Consider the following 24,815-nt stretch of genomic DNA (forward strand, 5'->3'; position numbering starts at 1 on the left):
AGGAGCCCACGAAGCAGTCAGGACGCATGTGGGTGGTGGAGAGCACAGTGTTCGTTAGGAGTTAGGAGAAGCTGGTGTGAACTGGAAGTCTTTTGTGGATTGCTATGATGAGCCAGGGTTGGGGTCGGCAGCGAAGTGAAGAGTTGGATGTCCCTGGGCAATGAGAAGTTCCCCACACACACACACACACACAGAGTCCCGGTTGGAAACCACACATTGGGGGCTGACGGGAGAATAGACAAAGGGCGCTTCATGTCAACCTAGACGTGCCTTTGTATCCAGCAGGCAGAGGAGAGCTGTTGGTTTGTAGCATGAGGGAGGTAGCAAGAGCAGCATCGGCAGGCAGTGTCCGTGGACGGAGGGGAAGCTGGAAGAGCTGGTGGGAGGGAAGGCCCAGCCCTTGAGGAAGCTGTTGTGGATGCCAGGCCAGAGGTTTGGGGCGCATGGCTGAGGGGAGGAGGAGCCCTCAGAAACAAGACATGTTGAAGAAGGGATGGCCGGAACCTGTTGACAGTTTAATGGTCATAGGGAATTTTTTAAGTTAGCTCATCCTCTCGCTCAGGGGAGGATCAACTCCCTTCTCTGGCACAACCGGCAGGTTTGGGGGCCTCTGCATGAGCACCCCTAGTAATGGGGAGCTCACCCTTTGAAGAGGCAGCCTTCTTACATTTCAGGGCAACTCTAGGTTGAAATTACCCATTCCCTTTTCTAGGTCCGGGCTGCCCTCTGGAACTTGTCACTCTTTTACTCACGAGTTTGTTTTTCTTACAAAGATTTTGCAAGCGCTTGCTATGAGTCAGGCACTGTGTGATGCTGGTCAGATGAGGCAAGGCCCTGCCCCTTCGGGAGCGTTCAGCCTAGCTCTCCAACTAGTGGAGGTTGGTCCTCTTCATTTTTTTTTTCTTCTCCAGACAAAATACCCCGTGTTTTGTATTGAGAGATATCCCTTCCTGGCTGAGACCCCTGGTATCCTTACAATGACCAGGTCTGCAGGTGGCCCTCACCACCTCTCTGAGGAGAGGGCCTCCCACTACCAGATGCTTCTCAGGTGTGTATCAAGGTGGCACCTGGCCCTTGCCAGCCGTGGATCTTTTGACAGATGTGGTGGACATGGTTAGCATTTTCCCCAGGGTGTCCGATTGTGCCCTGATGTGTCGGACGTGTCGGTGGTCAGCACCGAGGGCATCAGTCCCTGCTGCTGAGATAGGTGACCGTGTCCACAGGTAGAGACCCTGAGGTGTGGAGAGGAAAAAGGGGTCTGTTAGGAAGGTGTCGCCTGTTGGTGGCCAGGCTGAGAGTAAGAAACAGGCTTTTGCTTTTACACTATTCTCTGGAAATGGCTTCTTCAATCTAGATGGAACCCCCTTAGCCTCTCTCCTGAGTTCTCTTCCAAATCCCATTCAGCTGCTCTTGCTGTAGCCAGGACCTGGCCTAGAGCTCACTGAAGCCCATCTTGGTAGGAGAGTGAGTGGCTGATGTTTGCTCGCCCCGTGGACTCTCGGGTCTCCAGTCGAACAGAGAGTGAGTATCCCTGGATATATCACCAAACTTGGAGAAGAGAGCCTTTAGAAGTTCTAGCCAGGGCCCCCACGGAGGGGGACACGCTGTGCAGTGGACAGTGGGGGGGGACCCCTGGCGGGCCAGCCAGATTAGTCAGAGAGGTAGGGGTGACTCACAGCTCCATGGGCTGCCATGGAGACTGCATGTTTCCTCGCTTCCCATGGGGTGGCTGGGAAAAATGCTTTTAACATCTGTCTCTCCTACCCGGCAAGCCCTCACTGCTGCTGCGGTCAACCCTTGTCCAGTGCCTTCCTCCACCGGACTGTGATCCCCGCTCTGGGTCGGCTGGCCGGGCTCCTGGGTAGACCATGGAACCCCGGGCTGCAGGGAGAGAAGGGAGCACTCAGAGGGTTTGAAATAGGACCAAGACAGATGGAATCGCTTGCAGAAACGGAGTGTTTGCAGAGGGCGGGGTGGGAATGGGGGCTAGAGGGGGGGGGGCAGTGAGCTTAAGAGGACAGAAGGGCAAGTCCAGCCCGGCGTCTGTGGGTCCCTGTGGGGGCAGGAAAGCCAGAGGTGGGCAGACTGTCCTCCTAGGTTGGAAGCTTCAGGAAACGAAATAGATTTAGAGATCTTAAATAACTAATTTAATGAGCTAATTTAAAACTCTGGAGTTTTAAAATTCATAATACTTTCCTATTTTCCCTTTTAAAAGGATATTACCCTTCTAGAAAGTGGGTAATCAAGAATCATAAAGTCAGTAGACCTCAGGAACTTAGAGAGCCTTATGAAAAGTCTCATGTCTTTACTAGAAAGATACAAAGGTTGCCCGTTGATCTCAGAGGATAATTTTCTCACTGTTCCTCTCAGTGATATGAGCCTGGCCTCTCTTGACCAGTCAGAACCCTGGCTAACCATGACCTTCATGGTATATGTATTAATGTTACAATATTTTAAACATGAAAAAGTTGTCTTTTAATTTTTAGAAATCCATAGTGTTCTCGTTGTCTTTCCTGCTCAATAATTAGTTGTATATCAAATTGTCTGTTACGGTTCACGGTGTTCTAATGGTTAACTCAAGATAGAAGAGACAGGGGATCAGTGAGTGCTTGAGGCTCTGTGCCTTTCCTAATCTGTTTTTCTCCTGACAGGTTGACCTGCCCTCTTAATTCAGCCGTGGTTCTAGCATCCTATGCAGTACAATGTAAGTCACCAAGGGAGCGTCTCACGAATGGACAGGGTGTTCTGGGTGATGTGTTAACGCAGTCACTGGCCTCCTGGTTGACCACGCCCCTTCCCCACTTCCCCAGGAGTCCTGCAGGGAAAGCATCTCCAGCCACCCAGATAGTGCCACTCTAACCCTGGCCTGTACTTCCCGCAGCTCAGGGATGTTTGTTTCAGGAGGGTGGTCAAAGGGAGGAGAGTGGGTGAGCTGTGGTGGGAGGTTTTCTCCCAGAGGAGCTGTGAAACAGAAGACGCCGGTTGCACGGGACGTTTTCCATAGGCTTCGCTCGCTTTTTGGATTTGATCTCCGTAACAAACCCCCGTGGGGCAAATATTTGTACCAGCCACCCGTTTCAGACGTGGAAACCGAGACTCGCCTAAGTTATGGAATTTGCTGGAGGATCTTCCTGCTCCTTGCTTGGTGCTGCTCTGAACACTGCTGGGATCTCAGGAATTTATTTGTAGCGTTTCCGTAGAACTAATGGGATATATATACATATGTTAGTTGATAGCAGTACTGTCCAACAGAAGTATAATATGAGCCACTTACATCATTTTAATTTTCTAATAGCCATAGTTTTTAAAAAGTTAAATGAAACAGATGAGATTAGTTTTACTATATGATGACCCAATAGTATATCCAAAATATTATCATTTTAATATGTAATGTATGTAAAAAATATTAATGAGCTACTTTACTTCTTTTTGTACTAACCTTTGAAAGCCTGTCAGATCTGACACTGACAGTGCGTCTCAGTGTGGACCGGCCACATGTCAAGTGCTCAGTAGCCAGACGTGGCCGCCGGCCGCCATACGGGACAGAGAGTCCAGATAGAGTTTCCCAACAAGGCCTGTTGAAGCGGGAGTAAGAATCTACTCATTCAGTGAGCAGAACTCCATGGAGCCTCCGTTCCCCGTCAGGCCCTGTGGCAGATGCGCGGGGGCATGGTGGAAAGGGTGACTGGCCAGGTGGGAGCGGAGTGTCACTTCCTAGTCAGTTCTCCGTGTGGTGCCAGCGCGGTCCCCCAACAGAGTTTGTGCCAGGCTGTGTGGGGGCTCAGGACTGACGAAAGCCCTCTGCCTTCTCCTCGGCCCCAAACCGTCTAGGCCTGCAGCCTCTTGACTGATTGATCGCATGGTAGGTAGCAAGTGGAGAGACAGGATGGTCCCGTTGAAGAGCAGGCGCTGGCTGAGCTACTCACCCTGCTCTGGTCTCAGAAGAGGCAGCACAGCAAGGGAAGGCTGAGCTGACAGCGACTCCTGAGGTGGCCTCAGGTCCTCCCCCTCCCCCAGCAGCAGAGACGGAAATGGGAGAGGTGCAGAGCAAGGTGGCTGGGCCTGCAGCTTCCCTGTCTACCTTGTACTAAATACCAGGAAGTGGCAGAGAGACTTTTAACAGGGACCCCACCCCCACCCCGGCTGGTTAGCGGGGTCGGTTATGGTGAAACACCAAGGCTGTGGGCTCAATCCCCAGTCTGGGCACATATGGGAAACGACTGGTGAGTGAACAATTAAGTGAAACAACAAATGAATGCTTCTTTCTCTCTCTCTCTGTCTCTCTCTATCCCTCCCTCCCTTTCTCTATCTAAAACCAATCAATAAATAATAAAATATACGTGTTAAAAAAAACCAACAGTGACCCTATGCACTAGTAAGACGAGACCCAGTCTTAGTCTCTCTCTAGCCTGCATCTCCTCCTCCCCGGTGGAAACTGGGAAGAGGTGCAGTGGTCCCCTGGGCGTGTGTGAAAGTCCCCGCTCCCCACGATGCAGCGGGAACAGAGCTGGCCATGTCACATCCTGCTGGGAAGAGGTGCAGTGGTCCCCTGGGCGTGTGTGAAAGTCCCCGCTCCCCACGGTGCAGCGGGAACAGAGCTGGCCATGTCACATCCTGCTGGGAAGAGGTGCAGTGGTCCCCTGGGCGTGTGTGAAAGTCCCCGCTCCCCACGGTGCAGCGAGAACAGAGCTGGCCATGTCACATCCTGCTGGGAAGAGGTGCAGTGGTCCCCTGGGCATGTGTGAAAGTCCCCGCTCCCCACGGTGCAGCGAGAACAGAGCTGGCCATGTCACATCCTGCTGGGGGATGGCACCGTCACCGGTCAGCTCTGTTCCTACTGGTCTCGAGGCCTTGTGGACTCCCTCTGCCAGGCTCATCACGAGAAACCACGCTTTCTCCCCTCTCAGAGCACGTTTGCTGCTCACAGCTAGAGCTTCAGGTTGGAGGGACAGGAACAGGGACACCAGGAAGGATGTAGCCTGCAGTCGAGCTTGATTTAAACCCTGGCTTTTGCCTTTGCCGCGTGCGTGGCTCTCAGTTTTCTCACCTGTAAGATGGAAGTGATGACGGTGATTAATGACAGTATGACTACTGTATTTGGTCAAGTCATATACACGAAGGAGGTCTATAGCTAGACACTTTATAGTTGGACCAGTGCCCTTGCCCGAGTCGGTGAGAGCACAGGCAAGCCGTCTTACCTGGGATTTCCGTCTTCCACTTACACCTGCATGACCTCGAGCCTCTCCAGGCCTTGGCTTCCTCTGTCAAGTGGGGATGGTAACAGTGTGAGCTTCATCGGGTCGTAGTGAAGATGAAATGAGCGAATACCTGTAGCGCTCTGGTAAAGGCCTAACCCAGGGCAGGTGTTAACAATTACTGTATTTTCCTGTCTGCCCAGAAGAAAGCTTTTAGAAAGAACCGCCTGTTACCAACAAATTCTATTTAGAGTAAAATTTTAAAATGGAAAAATAAAAAGCCAGCCCTGGGGTGGCTAAGTGGATAGAGCATCAACCTGGAATGCTGAGGTTATTGGTTCAAACCCTGGGCTTGTCCAGTCAAGGCACATAGGAGAAGCAACTATTACGAGTTGATGCTTCCTGCTCCTCCCTTCCTCCTCTCTCTAAAATCAATTTTTAAAAAAGAATGGAAAAAAGTCCTTTTCTGGGCTTCAGTAGCCAGGTTCCCCTCCACAAAAGATGGATAGATTGGGAAACTAAAGAACATTATTAGCTCTTTAAAAGCGCAAACTAGCTTCAGTGGAAATACTAGGTTGACTCTCATGCTAATAATATAATGGGTTGTCAGGCAAGCAGTTTTAAGTACAAGTTATTTATTCCTCCATGCTCAGAAAATATATCTTTCCATACCCTGTGTATACATGTCTATAAGATTAATTTTTAGTTATGAAATTGCTGAATCAAAGGGTACGCCTACAATGTATCTGATCCATTTTGCCACAGTGTCTCAAGAAAGCTGCCTGATAGGAAGGCAAGCCCTACCCACCAATGATAACCAAGTCAGTGAACCAAAGGCGCATTTTCTTACTAGAGAAGGTTAAGTGATCTGTGAGTGACAATACCTGAAAATCTTGATGGTGGGATATTGCTGGTCACCTGTCAAGGGTTATGAGGCTTAAAGAATAAGGTTTTTAGAGCTATCTATTTACTCCATAATGCCCCCGGAGCCTCTGCCACGTGCGGGTTCTGCACCAGGCTCGGGGTGCACAGACGGACAGCACAGCTGCTGTCCACGAGGGGGCCCCACAGCCTGCTGGGAAGGCAGATGTGCACCACATGGTGCTGCATCCTGCCTGGGGGAGAGGGGAAGGAGTCCGGCAGAGCTTCCTAGCGAGGACCCCTGAGAAGAGCCTCTGAGATCAATGGGAGTTGGAGGACTAGCTTGTAAAGGGCTTTCCCAGCAGAACAGCTGGGCAGCTTGAAATGCCACACGTTTGAGTTCTGCGACATACTCTCCCTTTTTTACAAAACAAAATATCAGCCAGAAGAACGCATGGAACTTAAAAGACAAGATCTTTCCCATACAAGCCTTCATTTCCTTTCCTTTCTGCGGTAATTAGCTCTTGCACATATTGCTTGGGCGTGTGGTATAGTAGATAGAAAAGTATGAACTGCGGTCAGAGTCTAGGCTCCAAGGTAGCAGCTGAGCTCCCTTCCTTGAGTCTCAATTCCATTATCTGTTTAATGGGGGTGAAAGCGTCACTCACTGCAGTGTTACCAGGAGCATCTCCTGGGATGATGTCCTTGAAATCAAAGCGGACACCGCCCTGGGCTTTGCAAATGTCTGCGACTCATTAACTTTGTTTCCCTCTAGTGGTTAGCACAGGAGCAACCAGCTACGAGTTCAAGGGAAAACCACCCTCCATGGAGGTTCACAGGTCCTGTGTTAAGTCAGACTTTTGTCATGCCTTGATATTATGTTGAGTGAAATAAGCCAGGCAGAGAAAGAAAAATATCATATGACCTCACTCATTTGAGGAATCCAAGGAATAATGAGAAAGGAATGGAATTGAAACAGAGGAGGGATCAAAGGGACCAGAGGAAAAGAGGACAGAGGGAAAGGGGATGATAGGATGGGATAAACCTGAAGGGAAGGGGGGAGGGCGCTGTAAGGAGGGGGGCAAGGGAGATGTTGAGGGGAATAGGGGGAGGGGCAGGCATTCAGGGTGACCCTAGAATCTATGTAAACACAATTAAAAAAAAGAGGCTTGCTGCTCATGTTGGGGTTGGGACTGTAAGTTATATGGTGGATGACCAAATCAAGATCCAAGAGGATCTTCTGAGCTAATAAAACCAACAATAGAATTTAGTAGCTCTGCCTTGAGGCTCAGGAAGATCATTTGTAGCTTTTGGTGGCCCTCTGGGGACATGATCACTGTCATCAGCAAGTATAGGTCACTTGGCTTTCTGCCCTATTTCCCTTCTAAAATTGAACTTTGTAGTAGCTGCTATACAAGTCAGTTTGGGACACGACATCCCTGAGCACCTACAGTGCACCAGGCCTGGGAGCTAGGCCCTAATGAGGAGTCTGGCCCATTCCCAGCCCGCAAAGAACAGTGGAAGGAGAAGATGGCCCCTTCTTTATGCTGTGATCTCTCAGAGTGGCCCTCGTGTGTGATGGCTGTTGAGGGTCAGCAAAGCTGAGTGGACATAAGGAAGATCCCCTTGCATCTGACCTTTCACCTTCATGATGAAATTCACCTAAGCGGCCACCTGGCTCATAGCCTCTCCTTCTGGGAGGGACCACCATGTGGCATCACCTCAGCCCTTCCGAGTCCGTGTCCTTGTGATGGAGAAGTCACGTTTGATTTAGAGACCTTGTGTGTTGAACGGATACTCTGAAACAACCGCGAGTGCTCAGAAGCCCCTAGCATTGAAGCCAGCTGCGGGAAGAAGTCATGAAAACCTTTGGAAAGATCTAGTTTCATATTTTTAAGAACAAGATGAAATAGCCTTCTTTATTTTGTCAAAAAAAAATGAAGTGCTATATTAATTGTCCACCAGAGCTAGTTGTCTTTCTCTTGTTTCTATACTGATGGAAAAACTGAATCTTAGGGAAGGGAAGGCGGTGTCCTTGGGTCCCTCAATCCAGAGCCTTGGCTCCCCACCTAGGGTTCTTTTTCCCAGTCTCCTCAACAAGCCAAACTCCAGATGGTTTGAGTGCTCAGGGCAGCTTTGTGCTCTTGTACAAGTTGGGCATGCGCAACTCTCAGGAAGACTTATCACACCACAGATCTCCACAGATCTCGTGTGTAGATGGCAGGTCAGGGTCTCTCTTTTTTTTTTTTTTAATGCAAGGAGAGAAGGCAGAGACATAGACTCCCACATGTGCTCCAACCGGGATCCACCCAGCAAGCCCACTAGGGGGCAATGCTCTGCTCATCTGGGGCATTTGCTCCATTGCTCAGCAACTGTGCTCTTTTTAGCACCCAAGGCAGAGGCCATGGAGCCATCCTCAGTGCCCAAGACTAACTTGCTCCAATCAAGTCATGGCTGCAGGAGGTGGAGAGAGAGAGAGAGAGAGAGACAAGAGGAGAAGGAGTAGAGTAGCTGATGGGTACTTCTTCTGTGTGCCCTGACTGGGAATCGAACCTGGGATTTCCACACGCTGCGTGGACGCTCTACCACTGAGCCAACCGGCTAGGGCCAGTCCAGGATCTTTGGGACCTGGGGCCAGTCTGGGAGTTCCTCTCCAAAGCCCCCTTTCCTCTTCCCTCTCTGGTTGCAGGTCCCCGACATTATTTCTCTGGCAGCTCTCGTATCGATCTTCCTGTCTTCTGATTGCCCTAAGACTGTTTCCTTCTTCCCAAAAAACCCTCCCTCAGCCTTACCTGGGCCTAGACCCTACCACCCCACCCAGTCCCATTCCTCACGCTTCTGCCTCACCCCATGGCCTCTGCACACATCCTGCTTCCCTTCCTTCCACACTTCCTGAATTCCAGAGAGTGAGTCAAGATGCAGACAGTGATCAGGCCGGCATGCCCTCTCTTCTGCCCTTACCCATTTTTTAGAGCAGGTTGGTCCAGTGTTAAAATAACCTTGGGCACTATGGAGAGCCTGCTTATGCCTGGCGCACAGACAATGGCATTTTTCTGGGTGGGTGCTCTTGTTTTTCTCTATCCGGTGGTATAAACACAAACTACTGTGCTGACCAGAGTGGGGAACAGATATGGGATCAGAATAGAACCTAGATTAGAGCAGTCCCCCTTCCCTCCCTGTGTGGCCTCAGGGACAGAGAATTTGGTTGGAGCACACATGTCAGTCCTGCACCCATAGAGAGAGTTCAGGTAATAAATGTGGAATCTGGGGCTAATGGGAAACTCAGGTTCCTGTGGTGGCAGATCTTTGGGGGAGAATATTTCCCCTTAATGTTTCTCTTGTGTTGCAGTAGATGCTTGTAAATGCAGACCATGTTGAAAAGGCAATTTCCTCCTCATTTCTGTCTTGATAGCTCATTTTGGAGACTATAATTCTTCCATTCATCATCCAGGCTATCTTTCTGATAGTCAGTTTATACCGGATCAGAACGATGACTTTTTAACGAAGGTGGAGTCTCTCCACGAGCAGCACAGGTGAGAGGAGGGGACCCCGGTGGCCTCCTTTGGGGACCTGGGTTGGGCACTGCCAGCCCCCGTGTCCCATTGTGTTTGCTGTATTCTCTCCCTTTTGTCCACTAACCCTCTTTCAGGAGATCAGGGGTTTGTGAACCTTTGAGCTGTTATGAGGGCGGGTATATTTGGCACAACTGGTGTTCAGTCAAGTGCAAAATGCAGGAAGAGTTGAGGGTGATCTGCTGCCTTCTCCTCTAGGATATTGTTGAAATCAGGTAACGGCAGGAAGAAAGGCCCGTTTTCAATTTGAGTGGCCCCACAAATTGACCCAATCAGCCAAACTTTTTTACAGTTTACCCCGTTTAATAACGGGGGGCGCTTCCTTCAGGTAGGAGTGAATACACAGACAGGCAGATGGACAAAAAGTGCTGGCAGGCTGGGTCCATCTGAAGCCCTTTCTGCCTTCGGGTCTGAAGTCGCCCCACTTCCAGCAGGGAGCCCGGGGCTTCTGCAGCTGGCTGCCTGGAGCCAAGCCTTTCCTGCAGCAGATGCAACAGCTCACTCAAAGCTGCTGCGGCCCCCGTGACTGAAAGGCTGGGTCTCAAGGGAACTCACATGCTTGGAAAGGCAGTAAAAACAAAGGCCAAGCACCCAGCGTCCCTTGTAAAAGGCACTGCCAATCCTCTCTCCCAGAATTGCTCCCCAGGCAGAGGCCAGCGTCCTAAAATAGTTCAGTGACGTTTGGAAGTTTGAGGCTGCTGCTAAAAGGGTAGATAAAGGCAGGAAGACCTAAAGAGCGCCCACGAAGCAACTTGGAATAAGGAGGGTAGGGATTTCCGAAAGGTGACAGTCTTTTCTGTGTCCGGATACTGAGAGCCTGCTAAATGAGAAGGATTATTTAGTGAAGAAATGAGGGGGCCAGATGAAGTCTTACTCGGTGGGCAAGAAGGAGAACCTGGTTTGGTAGACTGCAGGGTTAGACTGAGATTCATAACATCAGGCATTTAGTAGCCATGGGGCAGTGCGATCGCAGTTTTTAGACTTGTCTTAGTTTTCCGGTCGGAGCTCCTCGCCTCCGTTGGGTGAACTGTGTCTCTCTTCTGCAGTGGGCTGAAGCAGTCAGAAGCTGAATCTTGTTTCATCAACATAGCACGGACCCTCGACTTCTATGGCGTGGAGCTGCACGGTGGTCGGGTAAGTCTCCTTGGCACAGGGGCTTCGAAAGGTTCTTCTGATTTTAATTTCTGAAAGTTTGAAAACATCTTCTGAACCTCTCTCTTTTGCCAAAGGGGAAAAAAAAAAAAAGATCTTTTTTTTTTCAGACATTCAGAAGTTATATAAAGTATTATTGAGTTTTGCTGCTTATTTATTTAGTGGCTTTTTTTTATGTTTGCCTTTGTACATGAAGATTTTATTTGGGGAGGGGCAGAGGGATTAAAACAAGTAATTTTGGTATGGCTATTTTATATTATGGATAAAGAAGCAAAAATATATATATATAAATCTGTCTTCTAAGTAACACTTCAGTGAGCTAAGTTTTCTATTATTGAATCTCAGTGCTGCTAAAATTAAAGTGAATTACTCAAATATGATTTTTTTTTAAATCATCATGGTAGGATGATGAAAATCAATATTTTAAATTGGTTGTACCCTTTTAAATAAAATCGACTAGTATCTGTTATGTCCTGAGAAATTTCTGTGTGCCACATAGTAATTTCCCGTGAGGTATTACCATTACCCCTCTTACAGGTGGAGAGACTGATACTCAGGGACTCACTAAAGGGACGTACAGCCCGTAAGTAGTGGCTTTAGTACATGACTCCCGCACAGTCTAACTGATAGACAACTTTTACTTTTTCTACCTGTAACTGGCCCACGTCAGAGTCAGAAAGAAGCACATATTGGTTGAATGTCTAATATGTACTAACCATTATTCCAGGTGCTCATGTGAGACCAGAAGGTCTCATTTAAAAATTATAGTAACCCTCCTGACCTGTAGTGGCGCAGTGGATGGAGCGCCAACCTGGAATTCTGGGTCGCCTGTTTGAAACCCAGGGCTTGCTCAGTCAGGGCACATGTGACGAACAACCAGTGAGCACCTAGAGTGAAGCAACTGCTCTTAAAAAAAAAAAAGATTATAATAACTTTATGAAATTAGTATTCTAATTATCTCATTTTGCAGATGAGAAAACTGAGGCTCAGGGAAGTTGAATAAATGACCAAATTTTAAATCTTCTGAATATTTTTGCAAACCATAAAACACTTTCTTCTGTCCCATAACTGTGGCAGACATAGGTAAGAAAATAGGAAAAAATACCTGAATCCCACAGAATAGCAACGTTTAGACTTGACAATTAAGTTTTATTCCATTTGCAAATAATATTTTGTCTGTAGTGGAATATTGTGGAGAACCTGCTGGTGAAGTAGGCTTAGTGTCTGCCAGGGTCCTCCCCACCCTCAGGGCCCCGTGAGTGCCCTATGGCCAGGAGATTACCTGCCTGGCTGGCACCTCCGAGGTATCAGAGGGAGTTGGGATACCCCTGGCTATGCTGCAACAACCAAAATCCCCTACATCTCAAAAAACTTGATCCCACCAAAGTTTTTTGGTAGCTCCAAATCCCCACCAAAGTTTTTTGGTAGCTCCAAATCTGCAATGGGTCCTGATAACTCTCTAGGACAGCCTCCGTCCCAGTGGTGACTCAGCAGTCTAGGCTGCCTCCTCCAGGTGGTGACTCAGCAGATGAGGCTACGTCTATCTTGTGGCTTCACCATCTTAGCACAAGGCCTCGTGCTTGTCACAAGGGGAGAAGAGAAGCTGTAGGGTTGCACACCAGCTCTTAAATGGTTTGGCTCAGAAGAGAGATGCTATCACTTCTGACCATAGCACATTGGGCCAGAACAAGTCATGTGGTCCTGCCTTGTACAAGTGGGCCTGGGAGATGTGGGGCGGGCATGGGAATTGAGTGATCAGTGACCGCCCATGCTGCCGGAGTTGAAGTACAGACTGGAGACCACAGAGCCAGGAGATTTGAGAGTCCCAGGTCACTGTCTACCCAGGCCATTCAATTATTTCCTTATTCTGCACTCAGCTTTTTTTTTTTTTTTTTTTTTTTTGTATTTTTCTGAAGCTGGAAACGGGAAGAGACAGTCAGACAGACTCCCGCATGCGCCCGACCGGGATCCACCCGGCACGCCCACCAGGGGCGACGCTCTGCCCACCAGGGGGCGATGCTCTGCCCCTCCGGGGCGTCGCTCTGCTGCGACCAGAGCCACTCTAGCGCCTGGGGCAGAGGCCAAGGAGCCATCCCCAGCGCCCGGGCCATCTTTGCTCCAATGGAGCCTTGGCTGCGGGAGGGGAAGAGAGAGACAGAGAGGAAGGAGGGGGGGTGGAGAAGCAAATGGGCACTTCTCCTATGTGCCCTGGCCGGGAATCGAACCCGGGTCCCCCGCACGCCAGGCCGACGCTCTACCGCTGAGCCAACCGGCCAGGGCTCAGCTTTGATTTTAATTTGCTAATTTGTTTGCCTGTCCCACCTGCTTCGTATTTTTCTATTTTGATCCCAGGTGTCATGTTTAAATGCTACCCTGGTTTTCACCAAGCAAGTCTGGTTTTGCTTTAAGTTTGTGATTTCATTTGAGTGCCTGATCGTGAACACTCAGAGTCTTCACTATGTCGGCACCGTTTCCTTTGGCCAGTTCCTCTAATTCCCTGTGTTCACATCACTTTTCAGAAGAGAGGTGTCCTCAAGCCCTGTGTTACATGCTTATGTTCTCTAATGTCGGCCAGATTAAAACCCGTGGAGGTGGGTTTGATAATCCTTACTGTACAAAAGGAAAAACGGAAGCTCAGTAGCCCAAAATAACACAGCTAGTATGTACAAACCAGGTCACATTCTGCTCCGTCTTTGTAATCACCGGTATCTCGTTGGGTACATAGGGACATCGATGGGTGGCTGGAAAGGATCTGTTTTATTTTAAAATTTTGTTTACTTTTACTCACTTTGTTTCCAAACTAACTTAAACAGCTGCTATATAGTTGCTGCATCTTCCTTCTGTATCTTATCCACTCTTTGGCAATGCCTAACCCTGCGGTTTCTTAATGTTGGATGTATAAGCAGTATTTATGTCTTCATTGGATTTAGCATCAGTGGTTTTTACACTTTGTTAAAGTAGCGAAAGCCTTTTCAGAGGCAGGAGTTGAGATTTGTAGAAAGCTGTACAGGGGGTTAGGCCTTTCTGATTTTAAGAAGTTACCTAACCCTAATTGATGAAAACATATGTAATCGAATTTCTTTCCAGTGATTCTGTGGCACGAGTGGGCTTGCCTGGTAAACTTTTAACACTGGCAGACCAGGCGTTGTTACTGTCCAGCAGCATGCACTCACTTTAGAAGAATCTGGTGCTGACTACTTAGATCTTCAGTAGCTCTTAAGGGGATTTTTGCCTCTTTTCCACATTTTCCCTGTGGAGCTTATACACGTTGCTGTTTATAAAAGTGCAGGTGCCTGAGTTCCCAGAGGACGCGGGCCGGACCAGAACACACTGTGACTCTCAGGTCTTCCTTTTGACAGGATCTGCACAATTTAGATCTAATGATCGGAATCGCTTCCGCGGGCATTGCTGTGTACCGAAAATACATTTGCACAAGTTTCTATCCTTGGTAAGTGCAGACTGGTTTCAGTGATTTCTGTGTTGTGCTTTAAAAATACACTGAACCAAAGTAATGTCACCTCTTAATTTTTAACATTTATTTCTAACAAAGGGATGGAGACTGTCTCCCACATGTTTACCTCTGACCTCTGAATCTGATCCTGATTTAGCACTTGGGAACGTTCGTTTGGTTTTCATCAGTGTCCCCTCCACCCCCGTCCCCCACCCCCCTGTGGCCCGGGACGCTCTGTGGAAATATGGGTAAAATGGTGCGTGGCACCTTTCAAAGTTAAGGAACCCTGGGCAGTGCATTGGCCAGAATTCAGAGAATAGTCCCTGGGCGGGAACTGTATTTTCAGTGCAGTTCCTTAGTTATTAACTGAACTTTTACCAAGTGTTCAGTTCTGATCTAAAAACTCGGGGGGGGGGGCCTAGCCAGTTGGCTCAGCGGTAGAGCGTTGGCCCAGTATGTGGAAGTCCAGGGTTCGATTCCCAGTCAGGGCACACAGGAGAAGCGCCCATCTACTTCTCTACCCTTCCCCCTCTCCTTTCTCTCTCTCTCTCTTCCCCTCCCACAGCCAAGGCTCCATTGGAGCAAAGTTGGCCTGGGTGCTGAGGATGGCTCCATGGCCTCTGCCTCAGGTGCTAGAATGGCTCCAGCTTCAGCGGAGCAACGCCCCAGACTGGCAGAGCATCGCCCCCTGGTGGACAAACTGGGTGGATCCTGGTCGAACACATGTGGGAGTCTGACTGCCTCCCTGCTTCTAACTTTTGAAAAATACAAAAAACAAACAAACAAAAAAAAACTCAGGGGACCCAAGACTTGAATCCTCACAAGTCTATGGGAAGGCAGTGCTGTCCTCCCGCTGTGCAGAAGACTTCATAGTGGAGGACTTATGAGCACAGGCTCAGACCCTGGTTGAGCACCTAGGTCACATCTCTGAGCCTCAGTCTCATCTGAACACTGGGCATAATAAAATGTACTTTCCAGGACGGTTGTAAGGCTTAGTGGAGGGACTGCTTGTAAAGCTTTTACTAGGAAGCCTGAGGTATAAACAATGTTCAGTTAATGGTGACTGTAACTGTGTTGTTACACACGCAGTCGAGAGGCTACTGGACACACAGCTGTGCAGTAATGGAGCTGGGGGGGTGTGTGGGTCTGCTGCTCCGCACTGCCCTCACCTGTCTTCCCCAGGTACGGCAGCTCATACAGAGCTGCGGTCTCACAACAGCAGCTGGCGGCAAAACACGCACTGCCCACACTTCTTGTTATCGTAAAAGCTACACCATGATCCAGTGGCCCTTGTGTGATACTCAGCTTCAGTCAGCTGCCTGGCGTTTGGCCGAGGCGGTGGGGCCATGAGCCCTTCCAGGCTGAAGTAAACCCCCATCAGAGTGATCGTGGAGTAGGGGACGAGCACTGGGCGGGGCGTCAGCTACAGCCTGGCTGCTCCCTGATGTGCTTCTTGGTGTGTCTTCTCTTCTTTTTTTTTTTTCAGGGTGAACATTCTAAAAATTTCTTTCAAAAGGAAAAAGTTCTTTATACATCAGCGACAAAAACAGGTGAGTCCTGTCTGCGCTTGCGTCCTTTCCCGTTCTCAGCCACGGCAACCCTTCCACGGGTGAAAGGGAGGCAGGGTGCCACGCGCGGTGCCGGAAGGGAAGAGCATGGCGGACGGTGCACAGCGACGGACCGTGGAGCCCGGAGGGCCCAGCCAGTCTCTGTGTGCAACTCACGCGGCTCGTCTAAGGGGAGAAGTAACTCGCTTTGGCGTCAGACAGTAGATTCGGGTTAGCTCTTCCACATAAGCAACGGGGCAGGTTACTTAGCCTCCCCAACCCGAGTTACCTTACTTACAGACATGCAGTAATAGGCCCCCTTCTCAGGGAACCAACCACGAGGATTAAATGGAAGAGCACTGATCAAAGCGTTTGGCCGCAGGAGAGGAGCAGCAGGGTGTCAGGTGTCAGCAGGGTCAGTTCCCTCCCTGGATGCATTTCAAATGCACGCTGGCCTCTGTGTGTGTCTCCCAAGAGGACCCGGCTCTCCAGACCACGGGGTTTGGTCATCCATGAGGAAGGACGACTTCGACTTCGCAGTGAGGAGGCTTCCATGGTTACGAAGTGGAGGGGCTGGCATTTAAGTTGGAGCCGCCCTCTCTTTGCACAGCACTACCCTGCCATCGGACGGTCACTGTGTCCATTGCCCAGGGTTTCAGAAACTGTATCTAAAATGGCTCCCCGTCCATTGCAGCGACTGCTCAGACAGGAGAACACAGAAGCCCAGAGGAAACCAGGGCTAGAGTCGGGGTCTCCTGACCCTCCCCCCCAGACCAGACTCAAGGTGGTCCCAAAATGCACGGGGCGGTGATTTAACATGAGAACAGAAATGCCAAGCGTGGGTAGGCTGAAGGCAGAGCAGATAATTAAAGAGGTTATTTTATATAAGCACTAGATTCAGCTTGGCTTTGTGGACAGGAAATAGAGAAACCCAAAGTGTTACAAAATCCCTACTCTCTGAAAGGTAGAAGAATCTCTCTCCAGGGGAGAGATCTCCTGAGAGTTCCATTTTCAAAGGAATGTATCAGACAGCTCTTACGTGGTTGCTCCAAATATATCCAACCTAGAAACAGAACGTTTGAATTAAAAGCGTCCACAGGCACCGATGAGGAGCAGGCTCTGGTCATCTCTACCACTGATAAGATGGTCCCCAAGCCCCGCCCTTGCCGGTCCCTGGAACGCTGGGTGGGGGCCTGAGGCGTCGTGAGGCCCGTTTTCTGCTGCGTCCGTTGTGTTTCACCGGACGGCCGCCGTCGCGGTGATGCAGCGAACAGTGCCACAACCGGGCGTCTCCATCAGTGCGGATGAAATCTCTGCTGTGCTCTTCCTCCCAGACCGAATCCAGGGATCACACTGTGGCCTTCAACATGTTAAATTACCGCTCCTGTAAAAACCTGTGGAAGTCCTGTGTCGAGCACCATACGTTCTTTCAGGCAAAGAAGCTGCTACCTCAGGAAAAGAATGTTCTGTCTCAGTACTGGACGCTGGGCTCCAGGAACCCCAAAAAGTGAGTATGCTTGAGTCTCCACACTAGACTGAGACGTAAACATGTCCTGGTCACCACCGGGTCGTGGGCATCCTCAGTCAGGGGTGAGATGCTGTCGGTGTGGGGCCCCAGGCGCTGGAGCCAGAACTGCTGGTAGATCTCGGAACTGTGGCTGAAAGTCGCTCCAGGAGCAGTGGCGTCCCTTGCCACCCATCCTCAGATGCTGCTTGTATTCCCATCATTTCTTTCTCCCGTCCTCTGAGCTCCCAAAAAGCCGGAATTACCACTGCCCTCACAGTGTGTCACAATGAGACGGGCATGTGGCAGTGACTCAGAGCCACCGTGGGGCCTGACAGAGGGAACTTCCCGGCCTGTTGCCACTAAGACAGCGTCTCCCACAGAATATTAATTCCCTGAGATGCTTGATAGTAACGAATGAATGAACAGAAATAAAGATTGCCAGGGTCTCCTGACTTTGGGATCTGCTATGCATAACAATCCTAAAATAACAGTGACTACTATAACTGATAATTACTGAGTGCTTGCTTTGTCTATTGCACATAATTATATTTAATTCCTAAAACAATTCGATGTGTGTCATTATCTGTAACAGTAATATTCACAGTGGTTAATAAGCTGTGCAGTGAAAGAAATTACCTTGTAAATTGTCACCTATTGATATAGATTATAATTTATTCTCTAAAGAAACTAAACACGAAGTTTATATTTGTGTGTATTTATTTGTTCCACGACTGATAAGGTGTAATAGATATTGTTTATCAGTTCTTGTCATTTCTAAACCATTTGTTGGTTTGAAAAAATGTTTTTTGTGACTTTTGCCTTGTTGATGTGGCTATAAATAAATGCCCCATGGGACCAGGATCCGATCTGCAGGACAGTATCAGACTGTGCGCTGACTTTCCTGTTACACTGGTCGGTGCTAAGTAACTTTATGGATTCAATAAGTGGGAAATTCCTGTTCGTATCAGTGACTATTTTTCTTTAAATTTTTTTTTTTTTTACAGAGACAGAGAGTCAGAGAGAGGGATAGACAGGGACAGACAGGAATGGAAAGAGATGAGAAGCATCAATCATCAGTTTTTCGTTGCGACACCTTAGTTGTTCATTGATTGCTTTCTCATATGTGCTTTGACCGCGGGCCTTCAGCAGACCGAGTGACCCCTTACTCAAGCCAGCGACCTTGGGTCCAAGCTGGTGAGCTTTGCTCAAACCAGATGAGCCCACGCCAAGTTGGCAACCTCAGGGTCTCGAACCTGGGTCCTCTGCATCCCAGTCCGACGTTCTATCCACTGTGCCACCGCCTGATCAGGCTCAGTGACTATATTGATGGTGCTGAATGCCCTCTCTCCCAACTTCTGACAAACCAAGGACAACTATATTTTTAGGGCATTAGTTCTAACAGTACTGCCTAATGTTTGTATATGAGCACTAGCTGCATTACTGAGCAAGTCATGAACACGGCTTATTGGGATGCAGTATTCATCTCCATGGGACCCAGTCCTTTGGGCCAGCCGAGGGGTGGCTGAGTGAGCAATTGCAAGCATGGACTCTAGTGCCGAGCAGCCTGGGTTCAAATTCTGCCTGTGTCACTTCGGTTTTAATGTCCTTTGCTGCTTTGATTTCCTCAGCTATAAAATGCAGCCAACATGGAGTGTGGGGGTAAGAGGCGTGTCTGGTTTTCCATTGTGGCATAAAAAACTATGTTTATTTTGGTAACTTAAAGCCACAGCCATTCTATTATATCTCAAGATTTGGTGGGGGCTGATCAAGCCATGGAACCTCTAAGCCTCGGTTTCCTCACCTAGATAAGATGAGGTGGGTCAGGAGTTTGGGAAGGTCTTTTTCGCCAGTGCAAACTAGGGTTTCTCAGAGACACGCAGCCAGGAGCTGGCCTGGGCTGGGCTGAGGGTCCAGGATGCCTTCTCTCACACACCTGGTGCCTTGATAAAATGAATGGAAGGCTGGACTCACCTGGACCACTCCCCTCTCTGTGTTCTCAGGGCCTTGTAATATGAACTGTCCAGCAGGGTAGTTGGATTCTGTACACAGAGGCTCAGGGCTCCAGGGCCTGAGACAGAAGTGGCCGTTCATCTGAGGCCCAGATGGTCGCAGCAGTCACAGGCCAGCCAGAGTCAGGAGTCAAAGAACTTGTAGCCGTCTTTAATCTGCCCCTGGGGGTCACTTGGGACACAGGTTTGGGGACACAGGTCAGCAATGATGATACTACCAATATCATCTTCAGTGTGCTGAAACATTTCAGCCCACATTCCTCCATTTTATAGGTGAGGAAACCGAGGCTTAGAGGTTCCATGGCTTGATCAGCCCCGAGATACACCTGCACATTTGCATATTAGCCTCTTCCCCTTGAAAGGGTCCACATAAAAGAAACTTGTTCTGTGTTTTCCAAGCTCATGGGACAATGGAACACTTTTTTTTTCTTTCAAAGAGTGCCTATTAATAACTTGTGACACATCCTTTGAGAAATTGCTACATTAAACTTTGAATCATGTAGCTTTCTGCCCTCCTGCTGCCTTGCTCTCAGTCAATGGTAATTTAGTTTCTGATGTAGCTTCTCCTGGCAGTGCTGCTGTGAGCATTGTGATGAGGGTGACACAGTATTTCTTCCTGTAGATTAGTACATTGATATTCTGGGGGTGGCTGTTGTGTTGTTCATTGTTCATATCCTTTTGGGTTTTGTTCTGGGGTGTTTTTTTTTTGGTGGTGGTGGTGGTTTTAGGCTGCAACAAATGTGTGGAATGTTTTAATAAGTCGTTGAAACATTGTTTAAAATTTAGAAATCCCAGAACTGAGTTCCCGTTAAACTGGCTTCAAACTTCATCCTCTGAAAGATTTAGTTCTCTGAAGAGTCTAGATAGCTAAGATTTAAATTCTTGGTACGAATAAAATTCAGAAGTAATAACCTTCATAGTGGCCCAAAAAGCAAGACCTGAAACTACCATCTCAGCGTATTTTCGGGCCTCCTCTCGAGAGTGGTCTGTGATTGACAGTGACGGCCCCTGCCGCTGGGAAGGCGAAAAACCCCGAGAAAGACGGCGCGTTCGTACTCATGCCAGGGTGAGTCAAGTGAGAACGCCTTCAAGTTACTCCACCTGTATTTTCTATATTATCCTGACATTTCTTCTCATCTGGTAAGACCTGCTTATATTCTAGAAGCAACTTAGTTGCCTTTGGGAGGAAAGACAAGAAAATATCTTCACCAGATGAGAAGAAATCACTTAAGGAAAAGCCAGAACAGGCAAGAATCACTTCGGACCTATGTACCTCTGTTCCTCCTGACCTTGGCTGGCATCACCACGGTCCAGAAGGGAGTGTGTGTTAGACTGTTCCACCTACGCCGTAATTTCTCTCTTGTTGAACATCGGTGTAGAAAGTGAACCTGCATCTGGTTTTTCAGGTCTGTAAATAACCAATATTGCAAAAAGGTGATTGGAGGGATGGTGTGGAACCCAGCCATGCGGAGATCCTTGTCAGTGGAGCATTTAGAAACCAAGAGCCTGCCTTCTCGGTCCCCTCCTATTACTCCCAACTGGTATGTCCTTTTTTTTTTTTTCTTTTTCTTTTTTATTACCCACCAGTAAACGCTTTATCTCTTCTAAAAACAAAAGCCCAATCAGTACCTAGGTAGAGACGGCCTGCAGTCAGAGTTAACGTGGGCAGGTTTAGCTCTCGCAGAAGAAAGTGTTTCTGTGACCTGCACGAGGCTGGCTGAGTATTTCCCCTCGTGTATAATGCTAGGGTGCTCTTTCTGAAGAAGGGACTGGGTCTGAATGACTGGGAGCACTGCAGCCCACTGAAACGCCCCTCTTAGAGGGACCGTGCACACGAGCATATTAACACTCTAACCAGCCCTGGAATAAAGAGCACATGTGATTTTATTTCATCTCCTGGTTCCCGGTCATACCACACAGAATGAACTCTGTGACCGAGGCTAGGATGTGCGACCCTCGGCCACAGTAGCAAGTGCGCCGGGGGCGGTGGCCTGACGACTTCTAGGTGACCGACTCAGCTCAAGGGCAGCGAGGGACGGTTTGGTAGATGGGAGTGGGAGGGGCGCTGGGTTGGTAGCTGAAAAACCTGGACTCCGATGTTGACTTTTCTGTTGAGTAACAAGTTTCTTTAGCTCTCTGGTCTCAGTTGCCCCAACTGTAAAAGGATGATAAAAATTGCCACAAGTGAAACAATGTACACATGCTATGTAAGCTATAAAAATAGGACAAGGTGGAATTATTATTGTTGTTATTTTAGTATCATGTTCCCTCAAAGACATCAGACAACTTTTGTGAATGCCTCGCGAACAGCCTGGCACCTGCAGCGGTGGGGGGAGGGGGGAACAAGGCGGTGGGGGGGGGGAACGACCCATCTGGAAGCATTGTCCCAGCTCCACACTGGAGTGAGAGCACGGCTTCCTGTTTATTTCACGGAAGTCAGGTGAACCTGCATATTTCCAAGCTAGGATTTGCTGGGACTAAGGGAAATTCTCAGAGGTCTCTATGCAGGACCCGCTGCCACTGGGGCCGAGTGCTCTGGGCAGGGGTGACAGTGGTATTTAGTGTTAGCAATCATAACACGGCCAAGCAGTGTGGTTTCTTGGTTTTCAAGACCTAGGGATTGGTTTCTTGGTTTTCAAGACCTAGGTGCCACATCCCGAAGTGATAAATGTATGCTATCAAGTATAGAGCTTCATTTGTCTGAAGGTCTCCTGAGCAGCCCTGCTAGGGACGCCAGAGGCCAGGACCGCATCCAGGAGAACAGCTGGGCTTGGAGTCGCCACACCCTTGGTGGCAGCTCTTAGTGCTATTTATAGGTCCTCTCCTGAGGAGCGAGAGCCTTTCTGCTCTGCTTTGGACACAGTTATTATGCAGGCCCCAGGGGATGGTGCACAGTGGAGGTCCTGGGTGTTCCAAGAAGAAATGGCTAACAAAGCAGGGGAAGGAGGGAAAATAGCACTTAGAAAGCTCAGCAGACTGAACTCACCCACTGCAGGAGCCGATGCCAGGTGCTGCAGCAGGCGTCCTGAGAACACTGCCTCTGTGGTTCATTCTCAGGAATGAGTCTAGGTACAGCTAAGGCCCAGAGAGGTGATGTGACTTGCCTGAGGTCACACAGCAGCTACTGCTGCTATTAAAGGAAAAGAATGGTGCTGGTATGTCCATTGAATAACACGTAAGGAATATATATATATATATATATATATATATATATATATATATATATAGACAAAGCAAATATTTCTTCTTGGATCTTGTGAAATTCACATGAAGGAATTTAGTGAAAAAAAGGTTTGACTTTTTCCAAAGCTGTACCTTGACTTCTAAACCCTTCATCTATACTATTCAAATGAGTCAGAAAAAGTGTCTGATCAGCATTCAACGTGGCCTATTATTTATGCATTGAGAGCATGTGACCTTCTTGAAGGATGACTCACCCTAAATCAATCCTTGGTGCCTTTTCAAAGGGCATAAACCACCAGCCTCTGCCCGTTCATAAAGCCGAACCCATGGTCTGGGGAGTCTGCACCCCTGGGCTGAGACTGTCAGGGACCCATGTGACCCAGGCTGGATCCTGGGATCCTGGGGTAGTAATAGGTTAACTAAATTTCCAACCACATCCTCCAGGCATCCTTAGAAAGGTCAGAGCACAAAGTTAGGTGACTGGTGTCGGCTAAAAAATTTTAAGTGGAATTTGCTTTCAACATTTCCCACTCCACCTTTTCCCCAGGCGAAGTCCTCGGCTCCGGCATGAAATCCGAAAGCCGCGACACTCTTCCGTAGATAACCTCGCCAACGAGATGACATATGTTACCGAAACCGAGGATGTGTTTTACACCTACAAGGGCTCCCTCTCCCCGAAGGACAGCGATTCTGAGGTTTCTCAGAACCAGAGCCCACACCAAGAGTAAGACATTGTGTCATTCTCTCTCTCGGTCTTTGCCTGCTTGTTCTTGCTGTTGAGGAATTTGCTCAGACCCGAGTGGCTAGTTAAGAGGAGCCAGGGGCTAGACTCTGCGGCCAGCTCCCTAGGGGTTCTCTGCTAGGCCGAGGACAGGCACCAGACTCTCCCTTCTGCCACCAGGAGACAAGCCGGGGTGCTGGGGTCTAGGGCTTGACTTCTGAAGACCTAGTCTCCCCGTATCTGTCGTCTGCCTTGAATAGCCTCCTCTCCGGCCCACGAGCCAAGCCCAGCTTGCCATCCATATTCCAGGGGTGCAGACATGTTAACCACAGGGGTATTTCTCTAGATTGGCACAGTCTTAGTACTGCCAGGTTCCAGATCACTGGAAACGTACTTATTTCTAGCTGAGCTGTCCACAGGAGGCTGTCTCAGAACGGCAGTGTGCCCTCGGGAGTTTGGTTGTCATTCTGTCTTTCAGGAGTAGTTAGTGTAAAGAAAAACCATGCATAGAACCTCTCTGATTTTCTGTTAAATTTTTGTCAAGGGAAGTTTGTGTTAAATTTTTTTATGTTCCCACTCCCCTTTATCCCATGTGGCCAGTCCCCCTCAAGGCCGGGAAAAAGATCTTTCCTAAAATACTGGATGGACTCCTGTTATTTTTCAGTAAGATTTATTTGATACACTAGTTTTCTTTTTGACTGGATTACCAGGGACCTACATGTTATGCTCAGCTGAATTGGCTTTCTTTAGCCCAGGTCTCTTATAGAGTCCCTGCTCTTCCTTGCTTTATTAATGGGTCTAATTTTTTTTTCTTGTTTTAATGAATTCACAGTTCTGCCATATTTATACATGTTAGAGTAAGCTATCGCAAATCTTTTTTTTTTCTGAAATGGAAAAGATATGGATTACAAATAAATAAAATGATATTTTAAGCCAAAGGAGGGGTGGGAGCAATTGTTAGGAAGTCAGCCATAGTCATTGGCGTGCCTCCTGTGAAGTCCCCATACTGCACCTGAAATAGAAATACGGTGCCTCCCCCACAGCAGGCAGGCCTGGCAGTTCATCTGTGTTACCCCTCCAGCTGCTGGCTGCAAACACTAAGTGCAACCTGATGGTACTCTAGGTCTCACAGGTGAATTTCAAATCCTGTTTCCCATTCATGTGTGCCGTTCCTATCTCTCTGCTCTCCCAGACCACAGCAAACACGGCTTCCAGCTTATCTGTGTTCTTAACACATCTAGTTAAATAATCCCTCTGGTCATTGCTTCCCTGTGACCTCAGATTGAAGGATGTCTTTGTTGAATTGATCACTATCTCTTGCTCCAACTGCAGCCTTGGTAAATCGACAGCACAAGGGTGTGAGTGCCTTTGTGTGAGGCTGGCTTTGCAAATCTAGAAATACAGGACTCAGGTGCAGGTGTGCATAACTGGACCCAGTCTGAGCCTGCATCGGGGTCCTCTCACGTTGCTGAAAGGAGAAAGTGGATTTTAGGGACTCTGAGAAGTCCAGTCACAGCCTTGTGTCAGATTCTCCTGTGGCTGGCATCTGGACCCTCAGTGCCCAGTACAACTAGCCACATGTGTTTATTCAGAGTTAAATGATTTAAACTTAATTCA

At 48.6% G+C, this 24,815-nt stretch overlaps 1 protein-coding gene across 12 annotated transcripts in view; it reads left to right on the forward strand.

Moving 5' to 3' along the window:
- PTPN3 (protein tyrosine phosphatase non-receptor type 3) overlaps positions 1 to 24,815 on the forward strand; it is a 111,924-nt gene that overhangs the window by 49,041 nt on the left and 38,068 nt on the right. For 8 of the 12 annotated variants that reach the window (XM_066256564.1, XM_066256560.1, XM_066256562.1 and 5 more), the window contains 8 exons: positions 2,652 to 2,704; positions 9,469 to 9,589; positions 10,675 to 10,762; positions 14,140 to 14,228; positions 15,718 to 15,781; positions 17,113 to 17,285; positions 20,701 to 20,835; positions 23,025 to 23,201. In XM_066256564.1, coding sequence (XP_066112661.1) covers positions 2,652 to 2,704; positions 9,469 to 9,589; positions 10,675 to 10,762; positions 14,140 to 14,228; positions 15,718 to 15,781; positions 17,113 to 17,285; positions 20,701 to 20,835; positions 23,025 to 23,201 — 900 coding nt within the window. Of the gene's footprint in view, positions 1 to 2,651; positions 2,705 to 9,468; positions 9,590 to 10,307; positions 10,506 to 10,674; positions 10,763 to 14,139; positions 14,229 to 15,717; positions 15,782 to 17,112; positions 17,286 to 20,700; positions 20,836 to 23,024; positions 23,202 to 24,815 lie in introns of those variants that run through there. The other 4 variants (XM_066256569.1, XM_066256570.1, XM_066256571.1 and 1 more) reach the window with 4 other exon arrangements.

This window comes from Saccopteryx bilineata, chromosome 2 (genome assembly GCF_036850765.1).
Source record: "Saccopteryx bilineata isolate mSacBil1 chromosome 2, mSacBil1_pri_phased_curated, whole genome shotgun sequence".
NCBI classification, from domain to species: domain Eukaryota; kingdom Metazoa; phylum Chordata; class Mammalia; order Chiroptera; family Emballonuridae; genus Saccopteryx; species Saccopteryx bilineata.